The 21,851-nt window shown below is 40.5% G+C and overlaps 1 protein-coding gene across 2 annotated transcripts in view; it reads right to left on the bottom strand.

Annotated features, from left to right (window-relative positions):
- The window catches only part of rargb (retinoic acid receptor, gamma b), a 52,923-nt gene that overhangs the window by 19,831 nt on the left and 11,241 nt on the right, over positions 1–21,851 (bottom strand). The window contains exons 1-2 of one of the 2 annotated variants that reach the window (XM_068595079.1): positions 19,507–19,563; positions 4,260–4,655 (exon numbers count right to left, since the gene is read on the bottom strand). In XM_068595079.1, coding sequence (XP_068451180.1) covers positions 4,260–4,655; positions 19,507–19,561 — 451 coding nt within the window. In that variant the 5' untranslated portion in view covers positions 19,562–19,563. Of the gene's footprint in view, positions 1–4,259; positions 4,656–19,506; positions 19,564–21,851 lie in introns of those variants that run through there. The other variant, XM_068595081.1, reaches the window with a different exon arrangement.

The following is a 21,851-nucleotide window of genomic DNA, read 5'->3' on the forward strand; positions in this document are numbered from 1 at the left end:
TCCTGCTAAACTTTCCATACGGTCTCATCCAATATCTGGACGTCTTTTGACAAGTGTGTCTCGGCAGGTTAGCTTGAGGCACTGGGAAACTCACGTTTGGTTATGTCAACAGTCGCACCAGACAGGGCATCGGGGACTTTATTATATTACACAATTTTCTTCAATTAAAAAATATAATAAAACAGAAGTAATTGTTTTTGATCCCAAGGACAAACGTTTGAAAGTGAGTGCTCAGCTTCAATCACTAATGTTAAAAACCACAAACCCAGCCAGAAATCTAGGCGTAGTTATGGAACAGCCATATCAAGACAATAACAAAATCAGCCTACTGTCACCTGAAGAATATATCAAGGATTAGAGGTCTTGTGTCTCAACAGGATTTGGATAAACTTGCCCGTTCATTTATCTTCAGTAGACTGGTCTACTGTTCACGGGCCTCTGTACAAAGTCAATCAGAAAGCTGCAGCTGATACAAGACGCTGCAGCTTGAGTTCTCACTGAGACCAGGAAAGTGATCACATCACTCCAGTTCTGAGGTCTTTGCACGGGCTTCCTATCAAACAATGACTTGTGGCTTTATAAAGCACTGGATGGTTTAGGGCCTAAATACGTTTGTGATCTGCTGTTATCTTATGAACCATCCCGACCCCTCAGGTCGTCTACTTTCTGTTCCAAGAGTCAGATCTAAACATGGAGAAGCAGCGTTCAGCTTTTCTGCTTCACATATCTGGAACAAGGTCCCTGAAAGCTGCAGGTCTGCTGAGACCCTCAGCTCCATTAAATCCAGATTAAAGACTTTTCTGTTTGCTGTTGCCTTTAATTAAACCAGATTCAAGGATAGTCATTTCTGCATCTCACTACTGCATTTCATTTCTTAAACTGTACTGCAACCTTTATTCTAGTTTTTTAATGTTTCAAAATGGATGTTATTAATTGTTTTTGAATCTTGTTTTCTTCTGCTTTATGTTTTGATGCTGTTAATGGTTTTATGTAAAGCACTTTGAATCACCTTGTTGTTTAAATGTGCTGTACAAATAAACTTGCCCTGCCTTACGCCACTGGGAGTTTGAACTCTTGCAACCAGAGTGGATCAGACGAGTGCTTGGTTTCTGAGTTTTGAAAACCCAAACCACAGACAAATGGTTTGTCACAACAGTGAAGGTCCTGCCCACCGGGTAGCAATGTCACTTTTCCAAAATCCACACCTCTGCCAAACATTCGTGGTGTGGGATTAAAAACTGTTTCGTGATCCCATTTGTGTGGGTCATAACTGCACCGAAAACTGCCGACATTGCCAGCACCCGTTTACACAATGAAGGTATCAAGTGGAATCTCGGTGCCCAAGAATTGATGGGGAGGCAAGATGCTGATTCAAGGTCTTAAAAGCAGCTTGAGAGGCGGACGTCCATATGAATTTGGACCCTTTATTGTTTAATGCATTCAGAGGCTCTGCTATTCATTACAAGTTGGGAACAAAGTCGAAAAAATAAAAAAGACGTAGTGAGATGCGTATGCTATTTTATAATACGAGTACATCAAATCAAGCATTCTGATTGATTGAGCGTGAGTCACGGGGTGTACTTTATTCAGCCATAAAGTACTGTACCACCTACATTTACCAGAGCGTTCCATATCAGTGCACACTCAAAATAACAGGTAGATTTAAATTGCGCGACCGTTAGTTGTCATTTTTTCTAACTGTCATTTGACAGTTACCAAACATGTGTAGCCGAGGGTTTCTCTTGTACCTGTAGTTATATAATAATAATAATAAAATAACACGTTGCTCCATTAGGTAAGACAAGATGGCAACCACTTAATTCTTGTCTCCCACTCAAACAAATCTTCCTCTCCTCTCTTTCCGTTTTTCCCTCCACAATAAAAGCCCCCGCTGTTTACGTTCACAATATAATAGCTTACACATGTTTCGTGTAAACTATTTTGTGGGGAATGACTTTTGATGAAAATGTCAGCAGTGAATAATGTATGTGTGGTCCCTGTTCCTGCTGTACAGTCACACGTTGATACGGCGTACAATCAGGAGAGCAGACTAGTTAACGCTCTGAGAGGAGACTAGTTAAGGCTCTGATATCAGACTAGTTAACGCTCTGAGATCAGAGAGCAGACTAATAGCGGGGAGCGAGCGTGTAAAACAAGAAAATAAGATGAGGAATGTAAAGGGTTAGATCACAACATCGTGATGATTTCCAGTAAGAGATAATCATCGTCGGTAAGTTTTCTTAACATAATGGTGGGGAAAACTTACGGAGAAAAGACGGACAGAAGCAGCACTTCTTTACATCGGTGGCTCGTGTCTTCCTCCACCTTGCTTTCAACCGACCTGGTCAGTAAATCACTTTACTGACCAGGTCGTCAGTTTTATTGTCCCGATGTGCAGACTATGCAACCGCCAAACACACGGGACCAATTTCTCTTGGCTACTGAAATGCAATACACAACGTTTGGTGGCTACAATTATTTTGTGCTGAAAGGCAGTCACTATTACTATTCATAATTACGTCGGTAACCATATCACAAAAGCAACGAGGGACTCGAGGCAGTACTGTATCTATAATAATGCACTGTTCAAGGGTGTTGTTAGGCCCGACGCGCAGCAGTACATTATTGACGATACAGTCCCTTATTGGTTAATTGTGGTCTCATTATTACAAGGTTATATTATTTATTTCTTGTTTGCCTCAACTGACAAATGTCACTATCACAAGTTGAAATAGCATCCATAACTGGGATTGATTTAGAAATTCTACATATACCTGATGAGGTTTTCTGGGCATTTTGTTTCGTCACATCAGACCACCTGTATTGTCATCGATCCTGACTCACATAATGGACCCCTCATATCTCTCTGTCTCTATGTATAAAAGTCCCAGAGGCAACATGTCAAAGATGTAATGAAATTGTGAGTGTGCTACAAGCCTGGTCGTAGGGCCTGAGTCTCCAGATAAACAGATATCAGCTGCTCACTGAACATATTATCTGTGTGCAAACAATGACACACACACACACACACTTCCTGTGTGTGTGTGTGTGTGTGTGTGTGTGTCTGTGCGTGCGTGTGTGTGTGTGCGTGTGTATACAATGACAAACACACACACACTGATTGCCAGCAGGTATTTCTACACCAGTCAGCCTTTCTTCAACGTGTATGTCAGTCAAATGGAGACTGGATTAAATCCAATACTATCATTCATATTAACAGACTCGTAGGTTCAAGCTACAGTTACCTGCATCTATGCATTCTACAATTAAAAAAACTTTCACTGTACAGGATTTAAAAACAATCTCAATGTAAAAGCTGAACTAAAAGAGATGACAAATGTATAAGAAAACTGTATTATACATAACTTGAAATTGCACAAGGATTACAGTAACAGTGTGGAGTGTGAGGAATTATAATGTAGGCATACTGCCGACTCAATAAGACGGGGCTGAGTAATATCAAGATGAGAGGAACAAAGGAAAACATAGAAGGACAGAAGTTCATTTTGAATATGAGAGCAGGTAAAAAAAGAAAGTAATTCACTCTTCAAATCAAATTCCTTTTCAAAGGACCCAATGTTGCCAGTCTTTCACAAGTCTCTGATGACTCTCTGTCTTGCTGCGTCTCTGTGAAGTGCAATAGTGCCCCCTGTGACTCAACTGGTCTCTATCCAAGCACACTGCTTTTGGAGTCTGAAATGAAAAACTCTTATCTGCCAAAGCCCCATCCTTCTTTTGAGGAAATCCATGTTTCTCTGTTTTAATGATGATTTGAAAGTTTTAGATGTTATGGAAAGCATCAAATTACACAAGGGACTGTGCTATGTCTGTGGTTTTTCCAGCCTGCGCTCTCTGCTATCTGCCTGGTTTACCACATGGAAAAACTCTTCTCATCTAATCTCTCCTCAATGCATGATTTAAAGCGTGATTATAGCCTCAAAGTGACCATGAAGACACAAATTATGGCGTCTCAACTGTTTAGCAGACATCTAGCACACTATCTTGTCATGTGTTAGTGTGTGGGATCAGGATTTCTTGCCTTCTGATTCAACCTTTGAACAGCTAAAACCCTCATGATGATAATTTAAAACATTTTTGTCATCTGAATTAAGATTTCATTTGGGAAGTGATTTGCAAAGAAAATCGTGTGGAAAACATACATCGTTTAAAGCACTACACTCTGTTACAGTGATGTATAACTCCACAGTTGTTTTTTTGTAAGTTGTGTAAATGATAAATACATGATTTTGATTACTCACACAATGCAGCCATCTCTTTGGGAAGGTCCGTCCCAAACCGGCCGAAAAGGTGGCTACTGGCCAGCAGGTCAAAGGGGGAGTGGCTACGCATGGAGTTAAAGGTGAACGGGTACATGGCTCGGGGGAAGCCGGTCATGTGACGCACTTGGTGCTCCCTGTTGGTTGCCATCGGGAAAAGTGCTGCTGGTGGATCAGGTGACTTCTTTCTAAATGTTTTGTCGTTTTGTCTCCCTGCGTCGTCTTCGTCAGGGGCCTGCTTTGAGTTTAAGGTGGGCTGCAGCCATTCAGCCCCTCTCAGCTGCTCTGGTGTCAGGCTGCGAAGAGGCGGGAGGGATGCTGCTGCAACAAGAACGTAGACCAGGAGCCACGTGACCAAGAACTGACCGGGTCCAGACTCTGTAGAAAAGGAGGGAAGAGGAGGTTAGATGCTGAAACTGAAGACAAACCTAGCAAGCACAGTGGCTCAACAACTCACCTAACATCAAATCAATTCAACAAGTCAAACAAAAATATCAATTGCTAAAACAATCGCGGAAAAATATGAAAAGCAAACTCCAGAATTAAATCATGAGACAACGAGCAAAAGAGACTGCTAAAGAAACAGCGACACTTGTCTCATGCTTTTTGTCTGTCTTCGAAGTAGTGCAATGATTTCAGGCAACGCCAGATGATTTCAATCAGCAGAACTGTATTATAAAGGGTCTCTCTGTTCGCTCTGCCAGCCTGACTTTAGCCAGCCTACTTGAGAACTGCCATGGGTACACAACATGGGTACAATTAACCCTTTACCACAACAGACACACATAACCTACTCTCGCTCACTGTATCACACCATAAAACCCTTGTCTGTGCCTTCGATTAAGCACAGACACCGCTGAAGGCTTGTAATGATCTCACCTTTTCTGTCTCTCAGGACTCACAGAGTGACTCTGTGGCCCTGTCAATAAGCTGAAAGAGGGCTGCCCTCCCATCTTTCTCTCTGACTCCCTCTCATCCCCTTCAGTGATTTCATGAGTGGGTGGAGCTTAACTCTGTGGTGGAGCCGTGTGGTAAATACAGCTCTGCAGAAGAATGTCTTGTTGTTTCGGGCCTGCTTCGGCATGAGAATCAAACACCCAGGGAGGGTGAGACACAGAGGGAGAGAATTATGAATTTACAAATGTCCCTTACTGAACTACGAACAAGAATACACAGATTCAGTCGAAATACATAGTGAAAAAATATTTATTAAAAGAAACAATCTGTCTTTTAGAAAAGCAAACCCCTGTTCCTGTCTATCAGTTGTGCTGACAGACTGCTAAGGTGTACAGTAAACATAAGCAATACGTCTGGATTATTAGTACACGATTCCTCCAGTTCCATCTCAAAGGGTCAATTCATCAAGTTACCTTTTGTGTTTTTGTGATCTCTCAACGTGCAGATTAAGATTTCATTTGCTCAGATTTTAAAATATCTCTTCTGAGATTTTCAAAACCCAACCCAATACTATTGAGATGAATGAACGTTTGTTCATAGGGCTCACAGCATTCAACTAGAAGTGCACGCCAGTTCAATTGAGTCAGTGAGTCAATGACGGTATAATACAGTAAAATATGTTGGCACTAAAGTATGTTTGTGTGTGAAGTGTGAATCACTGCAACCACGAGAGGTCCTTGAGCAGACAGTCATGAATGAGCACAGGAAACCTAAGACAGATGGGTCCAACAGTATGCCAGATTAGCCACGGACTGACAGACACACAGATGTACGTGCTCACACACAACATATATACAAATACATAATCTACTGGTGCACATATCGTTCCAGGTATAAGGTCCCAGTTAATCTCAATAATCCACATATAACCATTCACCTCCATTATATTGGGTGGGCATCTCAATACCTGGACTAATATGTCTCAAACTGTTTTGGATGGCTCAGTTTCACAAAGGCTAAATGAAAAAAACATGTTTTCTCTACAATGAAAACACATTTAATTTTTAAACTTTAGCTGCTCCGTATTAAACAGCTCTAACCATAATAGTGTGCTCCAGACTTCATGAGTCCAGATTCAAAGACAATTTAATTAATGCAGTGCAATGGATTCAACCTTCATTAAGTCTTAACTTCATTTAATTTGAAAGCTACAGATTGTGCTGCTGTTGATTTGTATTGCATCATTCTGAGTGATGTTTCTAATAGTCACCCCTCATTGGCAGACAAAATAATAGACAAATCATCAGGCATCGCTGCTGCTTCTAGTGGAGTAAAATTATTCTACATCCTTTTGTTGTTGCAGCATCTATTTCTTCCCACACATGCGAGCACACACAGCACATATTACACATCCACACTCAAAGCCACAAAGTCAGCGCAGTGAGTGTTGTTTTTAAAGTCATATTTCCCATATTGACATTTTTTCTGTAACTGCTTTGCTCTGCTGTGGTTTTTCTTCACTACAAGGGCCAGTGAGGGAGAGTCCCGTCGACTATTTTCACAAAGAACTTTTGTGTTTGAAGATCGGAAAATGTCAATCATAGGTTGGACAAAGTGTGTAGTGATTAAATAAGTGATTACATAGATGGTGTGGAATGGTCACATTTTGCAAAACATAAGCATGCACATGCCTCTCAAAAAGCAGAACACAGAAACATACAAGCATGGGCATGCAGGCGGCAGAAGTGAACATACACAGATGTTCTGTGACTTTAATCACGTCCATGGGCAAGTAATCAGTGGAAAACACTGCGTTCACATGCTGATGTAAAGGTGCAGAGTAAAATATAGGACGAGGATCCCTCCACAGATGCAGCTTTTAAAGAGGAACTTCAAGTTGACTCTTTAACCAATTTAAATTCAAAGACTGAAATCACCAGTATGAAATCCAGATGTATAAAAGGATCGGGATGAGGGAAAAAAAAAGTGTTGCAAGCTAAAAAAAAAAAAGGATGGAAAATGATAGAGGGAAACAGAGGCAAAGAAAGGGAAAGAGTTTCAAGCATATGGCCGGCCATGTGTAAGAAGTGAACAGAGTCCTATTAATTAAAGCCATACTGGGATCTGGATTATTAGGAGAAAAAACGGACTGTGGTGAAGCAGCATGGGAGGAGGCAAAAAAAATGGGTCGAGCTGTTGCAAAAAAACATACATAAAAATAACGCAACGGTTTTATTTCCACTAATAAACTATGAAATAACGTGTGCCCAAGCCAAGGAATGGTTTCTTTCTCTCTAATGAGTAACACCCCTCCGCCCCGCCCCCTCACTCTCACTCCAGGGGATACACCTTGGGTAGGGCAACAAACGCAGTGCTGTGTCTCCGGGCCTCCAGGCCTCAATGCTGCTTTTATGAGACCGAGCTGGGTCAGGTCAGACTGGGTCACCTGGTCCTGGTCCTGCTGACACACCAACACAGGCATTCACACACACAACTGATGCTCCCTTTTTCCAGACTATAGGGATTAAAAACAGCTTTAGTGTAAAAAAACGTTGGGACTTTCCACCTCGGACCGTCAACTTTGTTTGTTTTCACATAACTTCCATCAAACTACGCTTCCAGGAGCTACCTCATTGTGTTCAGGGCATTGCTGCAGCAGTTGTAAACATCTTTCAGCTTGAAACAGTTGAAATGACAAAAACATTTTTTGGAATAACAAGTTTTCAGTGCTTATTAGCAGAATCATCTGGACATAGTTACCCTGGGTGTAATTGTGACTAAACTTTATGGTTTTTCCAACCAAAATCAGCTCAAGGTTAAAGTTATGGAACACACGCACGCACGCGCACATACACACACACGCACACACACACACACACACACACACACACACACACACAGGAAGTCATTCCTGAGAGTCTGTCCACACTAAGCTGGTTGTCGTGAAAACGACAACCAAGCGAGTGTCAAGAGAGTGTTAGGAGCCCACCTCACCAAATTTGCAACATGTAAGCTGCATGATATCATTGATTTGGGCTCACTTTAACATATTTAAATAATCAAAGCAAACCGCTGCATGCAAGAGCCCGATAGAACTCACAACTTGTTGAGCGACGATCATTTGTGAAAGTTGACACTGCCACCGCTTGCATGTAAGCAGCACTTGAAGATGTTGCCTTAGGTTGTTTTCATGGAAACAGAGCCGACCATGACCTATTGGGTGCCCTATGGGCAAGATTTAAGCTGGTTCCTCTTGTAATGCAGCCAGTTCCACCATCTATCACTGTCTTCATACACTCACACTCTTCATTACATTACTACAATACATTTAGCTGACGCTTTTCTCTTCAGCAACTTCCATATTTGTTCTATAAACCGTAGACGCTGAAACAGGGAGCAATTTAGGGTTAAGTGTCTTGCTCAAGGACACAATGACGTGGACTAGCGGAGCCGGGGTTCAAACCACCGATCCTCTGATTAAAAGACTCTGATTGAAAGATGGGCATTCACCCCTCTTCAGTGCAGACACTCTTTTGGATTAAACAGATAATTTTCTCAAAATAATAAATAAAAATGTGTTTTAAGCTATTGGGGTGTATATATGCTTTATAGTTATGTTGAGGGATATTTTATAATATTTTGTAAAAAAGAAAAAACATCTTTGCCTATACAACAAAACAACAAACAAACAACAAAACTGTCGCAGCCAACATCTGGTCAGGAGTGGGACAAACAGCTGGTTAAATATTCTTTCTGTTCCCTCCTAAGAAACACAATACACTGATTTGTTTCTAACTAAAAAATGTTACCTGTTGACAGACCCTCTTGCATATCTTCTATAACGCAAAGTTATGTGACAAAATCAACATAAATAATGCTTAATGAGAAATGATTCTTTCTGTAAAGCGGCAGAAAGTTGACTTCTTAAGACAACATAATAAAACGCTTCACATTATGGCAGTGAACTGCTTCGTTTAGGTCTTGGACTAACTTCTGTTTGGGTTTTTTTCTGTTGATACATGTTTTGTTGGTATGGAGATAATGTGGTGCAGCATGTTTAAAGGAAATAGAGGGCTGAAGAATTACAGTTAATCTTCAGTTTTATTGTGTAATGAGTCCAGGTGAGCAGCGTGAGTTAAAGTATTCACAAAATGGAGCTTGAGCAGGAGGTAAAACAAAGTATACATACATGTTGTTGTTTATAACTGGCACTGATTACCAGTGCAGCAATGCTACGATCAATGCATCATGCAAATATCATCATTTACAGTCTTAGATATTAATTTAATGAGCACGGAAAAGCAAGTAATCATATAATTCCCAGCAGTGCAGAGTGAAGTTTTAAAACCTACAAGTTTGCTGAGTTGATTGCCCAGGATATAAACCAGTTCTTGTACAGATCAGTCCCAGTATCCATCTGAAAGGACTAACAGTTTTCTGCCCTTTTCTGACTGTTTGGACAGGCGTCACATTGGCAGCAACTAAACCGCTGCATTGCTCGAGTACTACGGTCTGTATTGCATGGTTGCCATCATTACTTGTCGATATGCATCAGCCTGTTTTGAGAATTATTTTACTCTTTAAACAATCCCTCTTCCTAGTAAAGTCTCTTGGTCACTTTAGGGTGGGCAAGACATTTCAAAGCAAACTCTCCTGTAATAGAAGGACGAGCGTATACGGATGTCCCTCCCGTAGCACTATAAGTTGTGTTCTGAACTAAACTGACTAGTCGGCCGTTTAGGGTTTTTTAGGGTTTTTTATGTCAACTTAATCTTCTAACTGTATGCTATCGGGAAAGAAGGCAAACTCCATTATAAGAAGTTCTTAATCAGTAAAACCTACACAATTTGCATTCTGCATGGTCATCGTATTTGTTTGGCAAAGCATGGTGTGCACAGCGGATCATTTTCAACTTGTCTCAACTGCAATGAGTTCAAGATCAGTGCAAGCTTTAGGCTTACAATCAGAAGCTTTGAAACGAGAGGAACGTAGAGGAAAGGAAAACGGTAAAAGTGACCTTGTTAGCACTAGTAATTCATCACATGATGTCCTTTATTGTGTGTGATCGTGTAGTCTCAGTGGTAACACATCAAATGGATTACGTCCATGATGTTTTTCATCCTATCCTTAAAAGTGGGTTCACTCTGGTTGTCTAACACTTGTCTAAGGCAAAAAAAACTGTGAGTGATAATAAATCTTTTGGATGGAGAACAGGACACGTGAACCGAAAAGTCAAATTTAGGTCTTTAGTCTTTATTTTAGTCAACAATTACAGAGAAACAGTTGTTGTCAATAAAAATCTCCTCTGGCCTCAGGCGCACTCCAGCAATGCTTGTTAAATATCTATATAAAAGAAAATCACGCAAGTAAAAGTTAAACTGAATCCAACACATACAAATAGTACAAGTCAAAATATATGACTAAAATATGAGCACATACAATAAGTAAAGTCATATAAACTTGTGTAAACAATAATATGAACTGTCGTAAACGAGTAAGTAAAAGTAAATAAGAGAGAAGGTAAAGTGACAATAGTGATGAATTCAAGTCTTGTAAGGTCTGGAGGGACTCTGAGCCGCAGTGCCATCTGCCAGATGGCAGCAGGCTGAACATTTTGTGGTTGCGGTATTTGATAATCAATCCGTCAGTAAACAGAACATCTAAAAAAATAGGTTTTCTTCTCTTCTCAACTATTTAGGCATATTTCTGTTCCCAAACTTCCAGTGTTTGGTTTTAATCCAGAGCGGTGTGCGTCAGCTGGAAAATAGGCGGCTATTCAATGACAAAGTGCAAAATCATTTATTTTCTCTCTTTTAGATTATGTCGGTTTTTCTCTTGTTGTTATTTTTTGAACATGGGCTTTCCTTACTGCTGTTCTGGCTCTTTTATTATCAAATCAATGAAAAGATCATCGTTTTGTTCAGCTTGCAGATTTATTTCTATGGAGACATTAGATTCGAGTGTGATATTAGGATGGAAATCACAAGGGAATAAGTGTCTGCGTTTGAATTCACAGAGTTTCTCTGTATGTCTGAGTGCATATTGTAGCGTGATCCGAGATCTTTACTTTCATAATTTCCTCGATCACGCAACAATATGAAGGCTAGAAACTACCCAAAAAACTGCCAAATGCAAGAAAAAACATGACTTTAGCAGGGACAATTAGCTGTAAACCATAAAACCACAATACGATCTGGCTTATTGTGAAAAATTGCAGCCAAGGATGATCTGTGCTGAACACACCAAGTAGAAAATGCACATACTGACACACAGAAACCATTACAGAGGGGGAAACACACAGACCCAATCACCCACAAACAACATAATTAGACTCTCCAGCAAATAGCCATACTATATTTCATGTCAAACTGACATGTAAAAATGTCTTTTGACAAATAAAAATATTGCTGAGCCATAAACAATCAGCGTCTGACAGACATCTTATTTCCGCAAAACGTTTCAGGCTGTGGCAAACACAAATTTCCATTATATTTAAGTCATTATGTTGTTAGCTTAGTCAACAATGTATACACAGATGTATGCATTATGGTTCAAAACAACATTTTATATCTGATTTTCCAAGTGTTTTTACTCAGAAACATTTTTCAGAATATTTGCCAGATATTCATTTTATGAAAATGATTTCCACTAAACAGGATCTGATCTGCCTTGCCAAGTTCATAGAGGCTATAAAAAATATGTTTGAAGTTTAAAGATGACGAAGTTGACGCTACATTTGGTCCCAGTGACGTATCGACCTAAAGTCAATAATTCTACATTTTGGGAAATACACAACTTTGCTTTCTTACCGAGAGTCAGATGAGAAGAATTAAACATAATATCTTTAAATAATGAGCATTGTGTTACACTTCATGTCTTGTTCAGTTTTGGGAAGTACTTAGCTCAATCCCGTCGTGTCGCTTCTGGTTCCAAAGAACCAAGATGGTGACGGCCAAAATATCAAACTCAAGGGTTTCTACAAAGTCCACAAACCAATGGGGGATTGCGTCCAATTCCTATTTAAAATCTATGGTTTTTATTTCAAGTTAAGCTTTGAATTCAGGATACAAACACGACGGTGTCAATCCTCTCATCTAAATCCAACTAAGAAAGTCAATAAACATAATTCCCAAACACGCTGTACAACTTAGAGTAGAGTCGTTATGATGAATACGTTTAAAATTAGGATGATATTCTCAACATTTCCATTTCATTGATGATCAATAAACTAAACAAACAACCATTTGCATAAGTAACTTTTTGAGTCAGTAAAACTACATGTTTCAGTTAAACAGCATATTTCTATAAAATACTGAGATTCCAGTCATTGACCCAAAAAAAATCAACAAGATTTTTGCTAATTGATTAATCGTTTACTCCCTTTTTACTGAAAATGCTCACAACGCTCACAACCTGTATATTTGCGGTTTCCTTTAATCTTTAATGATGATTGGTTTGACAAAACAGACAATTAAAAAGCTCAGGGATATATATATATATATATATATATATATATATATATATATATATATATATATATATATATATATATATATCAATTAATGTAAATAATATACATCGTTAACTTTGATAATTGTCAAATATATAATCCAAAAACACATTGCACCACACACTACACCAAAGTACATATTTCGAGGTACAGCAATCATCAAATCGTCTCCGCTCAGTCGTGAGTTATCTCAACGGGTTCACCGTGTTTATTCTTTACCACAAAGTGTCACTTGACTCTCGGCTAATTTATAGCTTTACTCTTGTGCACAAATCTAATCTGTCAGACATACATGGAATCACACAGTTTGAATTCTGTATTAGCCGTGTTAATGGGGATGATGCTGATAATCGCAATGCTTCATAAAAGACACAATGTTGTCATTATGTGTAGGCAACCCTGTAGGCTGCCGGGGGTCGCCAGGTCGGAGTCGGGGTCAGCCCCTGTCGCTCCATGCCCAGCAGCCCAGGCCATGGGTCAGGCCTGATTGAGGCGTTTGATAGGCAGCTTTTCATTCAGTATTAAAGTGAAAAGTATGCCTAAAGATTGCCTGAACCCCCCACCGTCCACGTATTATGCACTCAGAAGCGGTGCCTTGCTGTTCCTCCACACAGCAGAGGATTAGAAGTGTGTTTAAGGGACTCGTAGCCTGCGCTGAACAGAAGCCTTGGGCCACGATTTAACACACAGAGAAACTCTTTAGACACACTGAGGACACATTCAGCCTTGAATTTAGAAAAACTGCAGCGAAAACAATAATGAATGTTACAAGTGATATATAAATCTCTGAAGCCAATTGGATACGTCAAGCCCAACCACAGCCAGTGCATAGCTCTCAAAATAACCGTGGACCATATGTAATTCTGCAGAACAAGAAAACATTTGTGTCTTCTGTTCTTAAAACCGAGTAGAAAATCCTGCTTCTTCGTTTGGTTAGTTCCAAGTTTCCATTTATTTGTAGCCAGCATGAGAACAACCCTGTACATAATTAAACTCAGCTGACACGGACCAGCAAAGATGTTTTTTTTTTTTTTTTTGATTTTTTTATATTGAGGATATAAAGAAGAAAGAAGTTAGTGAGACAGAGAGAAAGAGGAATAGGGGCCAGAAAGCCTCCTCAGCCTCAGGGGCTGTCAGTCTGAAAAGTGTGTAGAACAAAGATGAGATTGCAATGCAGTTAAAGGAGTTATATCCAACACACCCAAATCCATGGACACACACACGTTCTTTCTGGCAATGTCTTCTCCAAATGATGAAACCGAAGAAAAAAACAAGACTTAACCAAAAGCAGATGCATCCACCCTAAATGTAAGATTTTAAAAGTCTGACCTGGGATCCAAGAGACAGAGTTCACTCAGTAGCCGGCACTCTGCAGACGTCCACTGACAGGGAAAATGACCAAGATGAAACTAATCTGTTCATCAATCAAGAAGAAGAAGAAGAAGAAGAAGAAGAAGAAGAAGAAGAAGAAGAAGAAGAAGAAGAAGAAAAAGAAGAAAAAGAAGAAGAAGAAGAAGAAGAAGAAGAAGAAGAAGAAGAAGAAGAAGAAGAAGAAGAAGAAGAAGAAAAAGAAGAAGAAGTTATATTAGAGTAGTTATATTTAGCGGGTCTGTCACTACTCTCCAGAATGTGGTCTCTAATATACTATGTATTGTTTACACCCAGCTGTTTGTGCCCTGCTTATAGACTCGTCCTCCTATTCCTGTCGACGTGCTGATGAGAATTCCTCTAGACATTAAGGAAAATTAATCTGGAATAGATTTGTCAGGGCTTTGCTACAATAGCTCAGAGCGGGGCCTCGCGTTGGAGTGCATGGTGTAGAGTGGTATGCTCAGCAGTGTGGTGTTAGCGGACAGACGAGGGCGTCTCGGATCAGCTGGAAGGAGCACTTTGCGGATAAATAACATCCTAATCACGATCATCAATCATGCAATGTGTCTGAATTTATACAGCAGATATCGCACAAAGGATGCTACTTGAAATGATTCACAGACTGCGTAAAAACGAGAACAGTAAGTGTAATCACACACAAAAACACACACACTCACAATGCAAAGCAGCCGCAGCAGTGATTAGACACACAGCAGACTGTCTTGTGATATCCGGAGTAGCCTATTTCAGTGTTTCCATCCCGCTTATGTAATTGTGTGGATGGAAACCTGTTTACATAACCTTCGGGGGATGAGTGACTGAGTGCTTTCATACTCAGGTACACCAGACCTGCTCAGCCATTTGTGAGGTTGATGGAGTGATCCATCAAGTCTGACAGCCAGTCTGTTGGCTGAGAGCCTGCAGGGTAAAACAGCCACTTTGTCTACCGCTGGAAAAATGGCCTGAGACGTTTATCGAGCTCACCTGGAGCACTCAGACTGCCCCAAGGTTGCAACAATATAAAACAGCATGTGACTTATTCTCTTATTTATTTCATTTTTGAGGGGAATTCCAACATCCATCACTCAACACAACACTTTCCTCTTTCTTGTTCCGTGTTTTTAGCAGTTATTATACAAAACTTGTAAATACGAGTGTATGGAGTCAGGAATAAACTGATGTGCATCCTTCAGTAGGGCGCACAAAGGAGGACACACACACACACACACACACACATACATACATACATCTCCACAAGCATTCATCTTCTCAGATGGAGCGCCCCAGAGTCCTGATCAGCTTTCATTCCCCTCCTTAGCTGTATCTGTCTTTCTTTATTACTCGCTGGAAATCTCTGTTCTCAATTAAAGTTGTCCTCAGGAAACTCAATCTCTCTACTCGTGCTGTCCCAAAACACACATAAACACACACACACACACACACACACACACACACACACACACAGACGCACACAAAGAGAGAGAGAGAGAGAGAGAGAGACAGAGAGAAGAACAGAGAGATCACAAGAAAAACACACACACATCTCACTCATGCTCTGACATGTCTTCCTTTCTCACACACAAACACACACTGCCACCAGAAGGTTTAAGGAATCGAAGATCTTGAAAAATAGAATTGAAAACCAAACTTACCAGAAGTGGGATGTGAACACGGCACAGTGTGGCGGTTACTGAGGCTTTATCTGAGACGGAGCGTAGTAGTTGTGTTTGCGACGATAGAGCTCAGCCTGTTGCATTCCGCCTCCCTCTCCTTTTCCCGTCTCTCTTTCTCTCTCGCTAACACACACCCTCTCTCTCTCTCTCTCTCTTTCGCTCTCTCTCTCTCTCTCTCTCTCTCTCTCTCTCTCTCTCTCTCTCTCTCTCTCGCTCTCTCTTTCTCTCTCTCTCTCCTCTTGAAATCATTGTATACTTTGATTCACAAACCCTGCCTTTGTCACGTGATCCAAGACTTCAAATATACAGCACATTTTTTACCAGCCACAGAATGCCCAAAGGAAGGGAAAACAGGGTCCAGAAAGCTTAGGTTTCAACTTGCTGCCCCCCCCCCCCACCTTCTCTCTCTCTCTCTCTCTCTCTCTCTCTCTCTCTCTCTCTCTCTCTCTCTCTCTCTCTCGCTCTCTCTCTCTCTTTGTCTTACGGTCTCTTTCTCTCTCTTTACCTCCACTCCTTCTACAATGTACTGTCAGTCAATGCTCTTTTGTTGGACTTCAACTAAGTGAGTGTTTGTTTTGCATTTCTAAATTTGTTCCTCCTCTGCTCACCATCCAAAGATAGGCCGGCACTTACACACACGGCAGAGCTTCACATGAATGTGCACACACTCGCTAAAAAGAAACTGTCATTAACTCACAGACATACACAAACACACATGCTGCAGAGGGCTGCACACCTTTGGGGATATCAGTATCAGCCCTTGGCTTTCGCTCTATGTTTACAATGCCTTGACTTCGGGGCCGGGGCCAGCCAATGTGGGAGTCCATCGGCCTGGGGCCAATCAAGGGCCACTCAGTGCGTTATTGTGACTACATATCCCTGATGGGAAAGAAATACTTTCATCATCAGTTTCATTATGACTTAGGATGATGGAAACAATAACTTGGAAACTACAAATGCAACATTAAGCATCACAATGTCAGAATATAACTAAATGAATCATGCAATCTGTACAGACTGATCACATGTAAACAACCGTACAAATAAACTTCTTTACAGTAAAATAAATGGAAACTAATATTAAACACTAAGTGTTACAAATAAGAAGAGTAGTATGTACAAAACGAATCCCACAGTATGTTCTCTGAAAATCATACAGAGCCTGGTATATATGTTAGATGACTTCATTAAATCTCCAAAATGCAAACTACCGTGAGCTGTTTTCCATCTTTCCTAGCCTGAGAAATACAAAGGGCCATTCTCCCGGCAGTTTCCGCACCTTTAAATCAGTTTAAGTGGACTCTTTTCCTCCTACAGCATTTTCCTAAGCAAATCAACCCAGTGGTTTTCTGGTAAGGAAGCATTTAATGGCAATACATTTGATCCCTGATGAGATCAAACCTGGCCAGTCGGGCCCTGAGGGGCAGAGCTACAACTGTCTGCTGCCGTCTGGCCTCAAGGCAAGTCAGCCTGCTGGCAGGTAACCTTCCAAAACAAAAGCATTTTGTACAATCTTTAGGGTTAACTTCAACATATATTTACTTGAATGTTGTGTAACAATGAATATATGGACACTACAGTAAATTGTTCATTCAGTTTGTCCTAAATTGACCAAGAAGATTGCACAAGCTCGTCACTATTGTAAATTAAGTTTTTTTTAGTATTTCTATATTACATTCAATTTAAAACAAACCAGGTAACTTTTTTGATAAAACTTCCTTGACTGTAGTTAGTACATACAGGTACAAGGGTAAGTTGTATTTTTGGAATTACATTTCGCTATAATGTACAATAATATGTTGAATTAAATGTTGAATGCTTATTCTCATAGCTTTTTTGATTAAAAAAATATACTTTGTGAAATTGACCTGTTCCTGTCCATGACATGAAAACAACAGATCTAAGCCACATGGCGAGTGAGGGATGGACAAATGAAGTTAATAGCTCACTGCAGAGATACAATGTGTGTTTTCAATAGTAGAACAAAAGACATATCTGGAATGAATTTTGTTTGTGGGACTAAATGTACAAATATGAGAGGGACTTTTGTCTGGTGTTTGCTACCTCAGCACATTACTATACATACACTACTGAATGGAGACTTGAAAACCGTGTGTATTGTCCTCATTAACACATTGTCTAAATCTACATGTTCTGCTATGAGCTTTTTAAAAAATCTTTGGTTATAAACATGAAGCTGCGGACCGTCCAATCACAGGCTTCAATCATCTGTGTTACTGCCACACTTCTCAACAATTGTGTCGACGAGAGAGGTCAAGGGTCAGTCCCGTTTGTGTTTCTGTGTCAGTGAAATGTGCAAAGAGGAGGGGAGGGTATAACATCTGGTGTGAAAGAAACATTTGTATTTTTCTGACTGTGAATCTGTGGGGCAGTAATAAGCACAACATGTGGATGCACGTTGATACATGCACACACTCAGCCACACTCACAAGCATTATCATTCTCTCGCGCTTTTGTTATTGTTAAGTGTCAATGAGTGTCAAAGCAAGTTAACTCAGAAAGAAGATTACGAACTTGAGGAGGGTTTCGATGCCGTAGTAGAGGCCTCCGATAAGTTCTGTAGAAAAGTGTACAGCAAAGAACAAAGAAACAAAGGAGGAAAACTGAAAAGGAAAAAGAGGGGCGCTTATAACTTTCTGCAGAGATCGAAATGGGGCCCTTTTTGGCAGCGAGCAGTGGAGAAACCACAGAATGGTGCGACTCTTGAGTTGAGTAGTGGAGGAGGCAAGAGAAGGGGGGTGAGCAAAGGACAAGGAAGCAGGAGAGAGTTGAGAGGAGGGAGAAGAAAAGAAAGGGCGAAGGAGGAGGGTGCAGACGGCAGGTTTTAATCAGCAACAGGCTGTTGGTAATGAGATCACTATCCCACTGCTCTCAGATTGATGTCATGTGAAGCTCTATGGTGCACAGAGAGGCATGCAGAGGATGACAGGCATGCATGACAAGCTTGCTCTCTTGCTCGGGCACACACAAACATACAAGCATACATGCAGGGAGGCAAAGACAGAGTTATATTCATATCAAGGCTAGCAAATGCCCACAAACCAAAAGACACTGGCACCAAAAGAAAAACATGCACGACACACAAAGAACCTTTAACACACCACAACTCCCTGCTGTTAATTTTCTTCAAGCAAGAAAAAGAGCTGACACAAATATAATCACACCCACACATACACCATAAACAGGTTTCAGCTCCCAAAGCTCCTTTATGTCTTCTCTGTCTCTCAAACAGCGAACTAACATGAACACAAAGAACATACTGTACCAGTGGTTAGGGTTGGCTAGACTTGCAGTTAAAAAAAAAAATGTGGGAGCAAAGTAGGAAAGAAAACGAGGACTGGGGGGAGAATTTAGGGAAAGAAAGAGAAAGGAGTGACACTCTGGGTAGCAGTTGTCAGTTTGGGGTTATACAGTTAAACACACAACCTACAACACATTTACATCTGGTAAACGCATATTATAAACAAAGAAACTGACCAAAAATGTATTTGAAAGCGCCGAGGCAAATTTGAATATTTAGTGTTGTTTACATCGATTCGCGTTTGTGGCTAAGTGGAGAAATAAAAAAAAGAAGAAAAAGACGGGAAAGAAAAAGAAAGTTGGGGTCGCACATGTGCGTCCAATGAACAGTGAATAGTTTTTCCTATATAAATGTTCCCCAAAATTCAACCATGATGTCACCGTGAACCTGTTGTAACCCCAACTCTGTCAACTGACATTACTGTCTCAGTCTGAACTCAGGCTGCCTCTCCATTACCTCTCTGTCCCCATCTTGTTCTGGAGCTTCCTCTCTTTATCTCTTGCCATATCATGTTGTCCGGCTGCATTTTTCTTTTCCACGCAAACTGCATGTGCCCCCCTCTCCTACACACAAAAAATGCTCACAGTCATTTGGAAAGTCTCTGGTATAACAAGGACAGTTTTAATCAGAACAAGCTGGCATATTTTGGCCTAGACCTGCACTTATGGTAATTCAATCAGAACGAGAGGAGAAAGAGGGGGAGAGAAAAAGTGAAAAGGGGCACACGGAGGGTAGTAGAGTGTGAGACGGGGAAATAAGAAAAACAGAGGGAGGAAAAAGGAGACAGTGGGCGGATGGGAGGGTGAGGTAGGGGTTGAGTGGTTGAGGGAGTTTGATCCACATGTGGAAATGATTGTCTAATTACAGCAGATATGTATAAGTGTTACTGCCTGGAGGACAGATGGTGATTGGAGGGCACGCCGCTGCAAAGATGAAATGATTGGATGGGGAAGAAATTAAGACGGGTAATTGGAAGAGGAAGAAGAGGAGGAGGAGGAGGAGGAGGAGGAGGAGGAGGAGGAGGAGGAGGAGGAGGAGGAGAAGGAGGAGGATGCTCCTGCATCATCTTCCTCTTCTTCCTCTTCAGCTGGAGACAAAAGGCCCCTTCCTTATATAACGGTTCTGCAACTCATCCTCAAAATGGGACATGCTCCTCATCAACTCACACGGTCCGAAACTTTTACCAGATTCCCAGTAGACGTTTCCCTTAAACGGCTGCCAAAGAGCAAATACCCGTTTTAAAGGAACAGTTAGACATTTTGGGAAACACACTTAATCACGTTCATGCAGAGAGTTAGATGAGAAGATTGATACCACTCTCTGTCTGTCCAGTGAAATTGAAGCTACAGCCAGTAGCCTGTTAGCTTATCTTAGAAAAGACTTCATCTGTACAAAATAAAACCCGGACTACTTCTTGACTGGGACCAGTAACTTCATGGAGTTGCCTGGCAACGAGGTAAGAAACCAGTCAAGGCCTAGAAATAGTCTGGCTCATAACCTCCCATAAAAAGTAAATTTCAAACTAAATAAAGCATGTCAATTACTGAGATTTAGAGGTGCTGGTAGGTGGATTTTGTTTCATTTGGACACAGCGGTAGGCGAGTGGTTTCCTCCTAGTCCGACTCTTTATGCAAAGCTAAGCTAACTGGCTGCTGACTGCTGGCTCCAGCTACATATTTAGTGTACAGAGATGAGAGTAGTAGACATCTTATCTAACTCTCAGCAAGATATCAAGTATTTTTTAAGAAAATGTTGAACCATTCCTTTAAACTAAAACAAGTTTCAGGATACTCACATTTCCAGTAGAAGCAGTGAAATGTTTCCCCAACACATGCAGACAACTGCCAAATAGTAAGCCAGGTAGTATATTTTTAAATCTTAAAATGTAACCTCTTTCTGACCCATAATTCCAGTCTCCTACCAAAAGCAATGTCTGATTTATGTCTGACTTCTTTCAATACAATGCTTTCCAAACCTACAACAAAACAGTTTACCTAAACTCATCACAACCATGTGTTTGTTTCTAAACTAAAAAGTGACACCTGTAGACACAAGATAATGCACAGAGGTCCTCGCTCTGATCCCTGATGCCGCAATCTCTGGAAATTGTAAAAGCATACAACCAATTTAAATTAATGTTTGAATACAGTTTGACACAAAGTAACCCAGTTTGGAAACTAAGTTACTCAGATTAAACCAAATATTACACAACGACAAGAAACTCATAACTATACAGTCTGTTTTGCTTGTTTTATTGTTACCAGCTGACACTTTTATTCCTATCAGTTTGCCTTTCAGACACCAGTGAAGTAATTGAGCGTTTTTTTCTGCATAAATCAGTATAGTGTAGTCAGCATCAGTAGAAGATAATTAAAACGTGGTTCCATGCTGAAATTAAAATGTTGTTTTATTCTCTGGTTGACACATACTGTAGCTTGAATGACAATACAAATTATTGTAGTAATTCTGTTGTTTGGGCATTTTGTGTGTGGTTACAATCACACATTATTTAGATAAAGATATTTTCACACTTCTGTTCTGCCATCATTTTAACATTTCATACATGTTCAGAAAATTTCAATCCTCAATTAATATTGATCAAAACGTATGTGATTATGTGGATTATGCTGCTCGTGTCAGCAGTCCAATGCATGCAACTCTAGTGATCTCCATCTCTGTGGAAATAAAAGCTTCACCTCTTTACTGTGTCGACCAGAGACTTGTCTGGGTATGTCAGAAGCTGACATCCTGTTTTAGCTTCGTGGTGATGGGGACCTTAATGTGACCATTTCCAGTTGTTC

This window comes from Clinocottus analis, unplaced genomic scaffold (assembly GCF_023055335.1).
Source record: "Clinocottus analis isolate CAN_PGR_092001 unplaced genomic scaffold, fCliAna1.0.p SCAF_3, whole genome shotgun sequence".
Lineage (NCBI taxonomy): Eukaryota > Metazoa > Chordata > Actinopteri > Perciformes > Cottidae > Clinocottus > Clinocottus analis.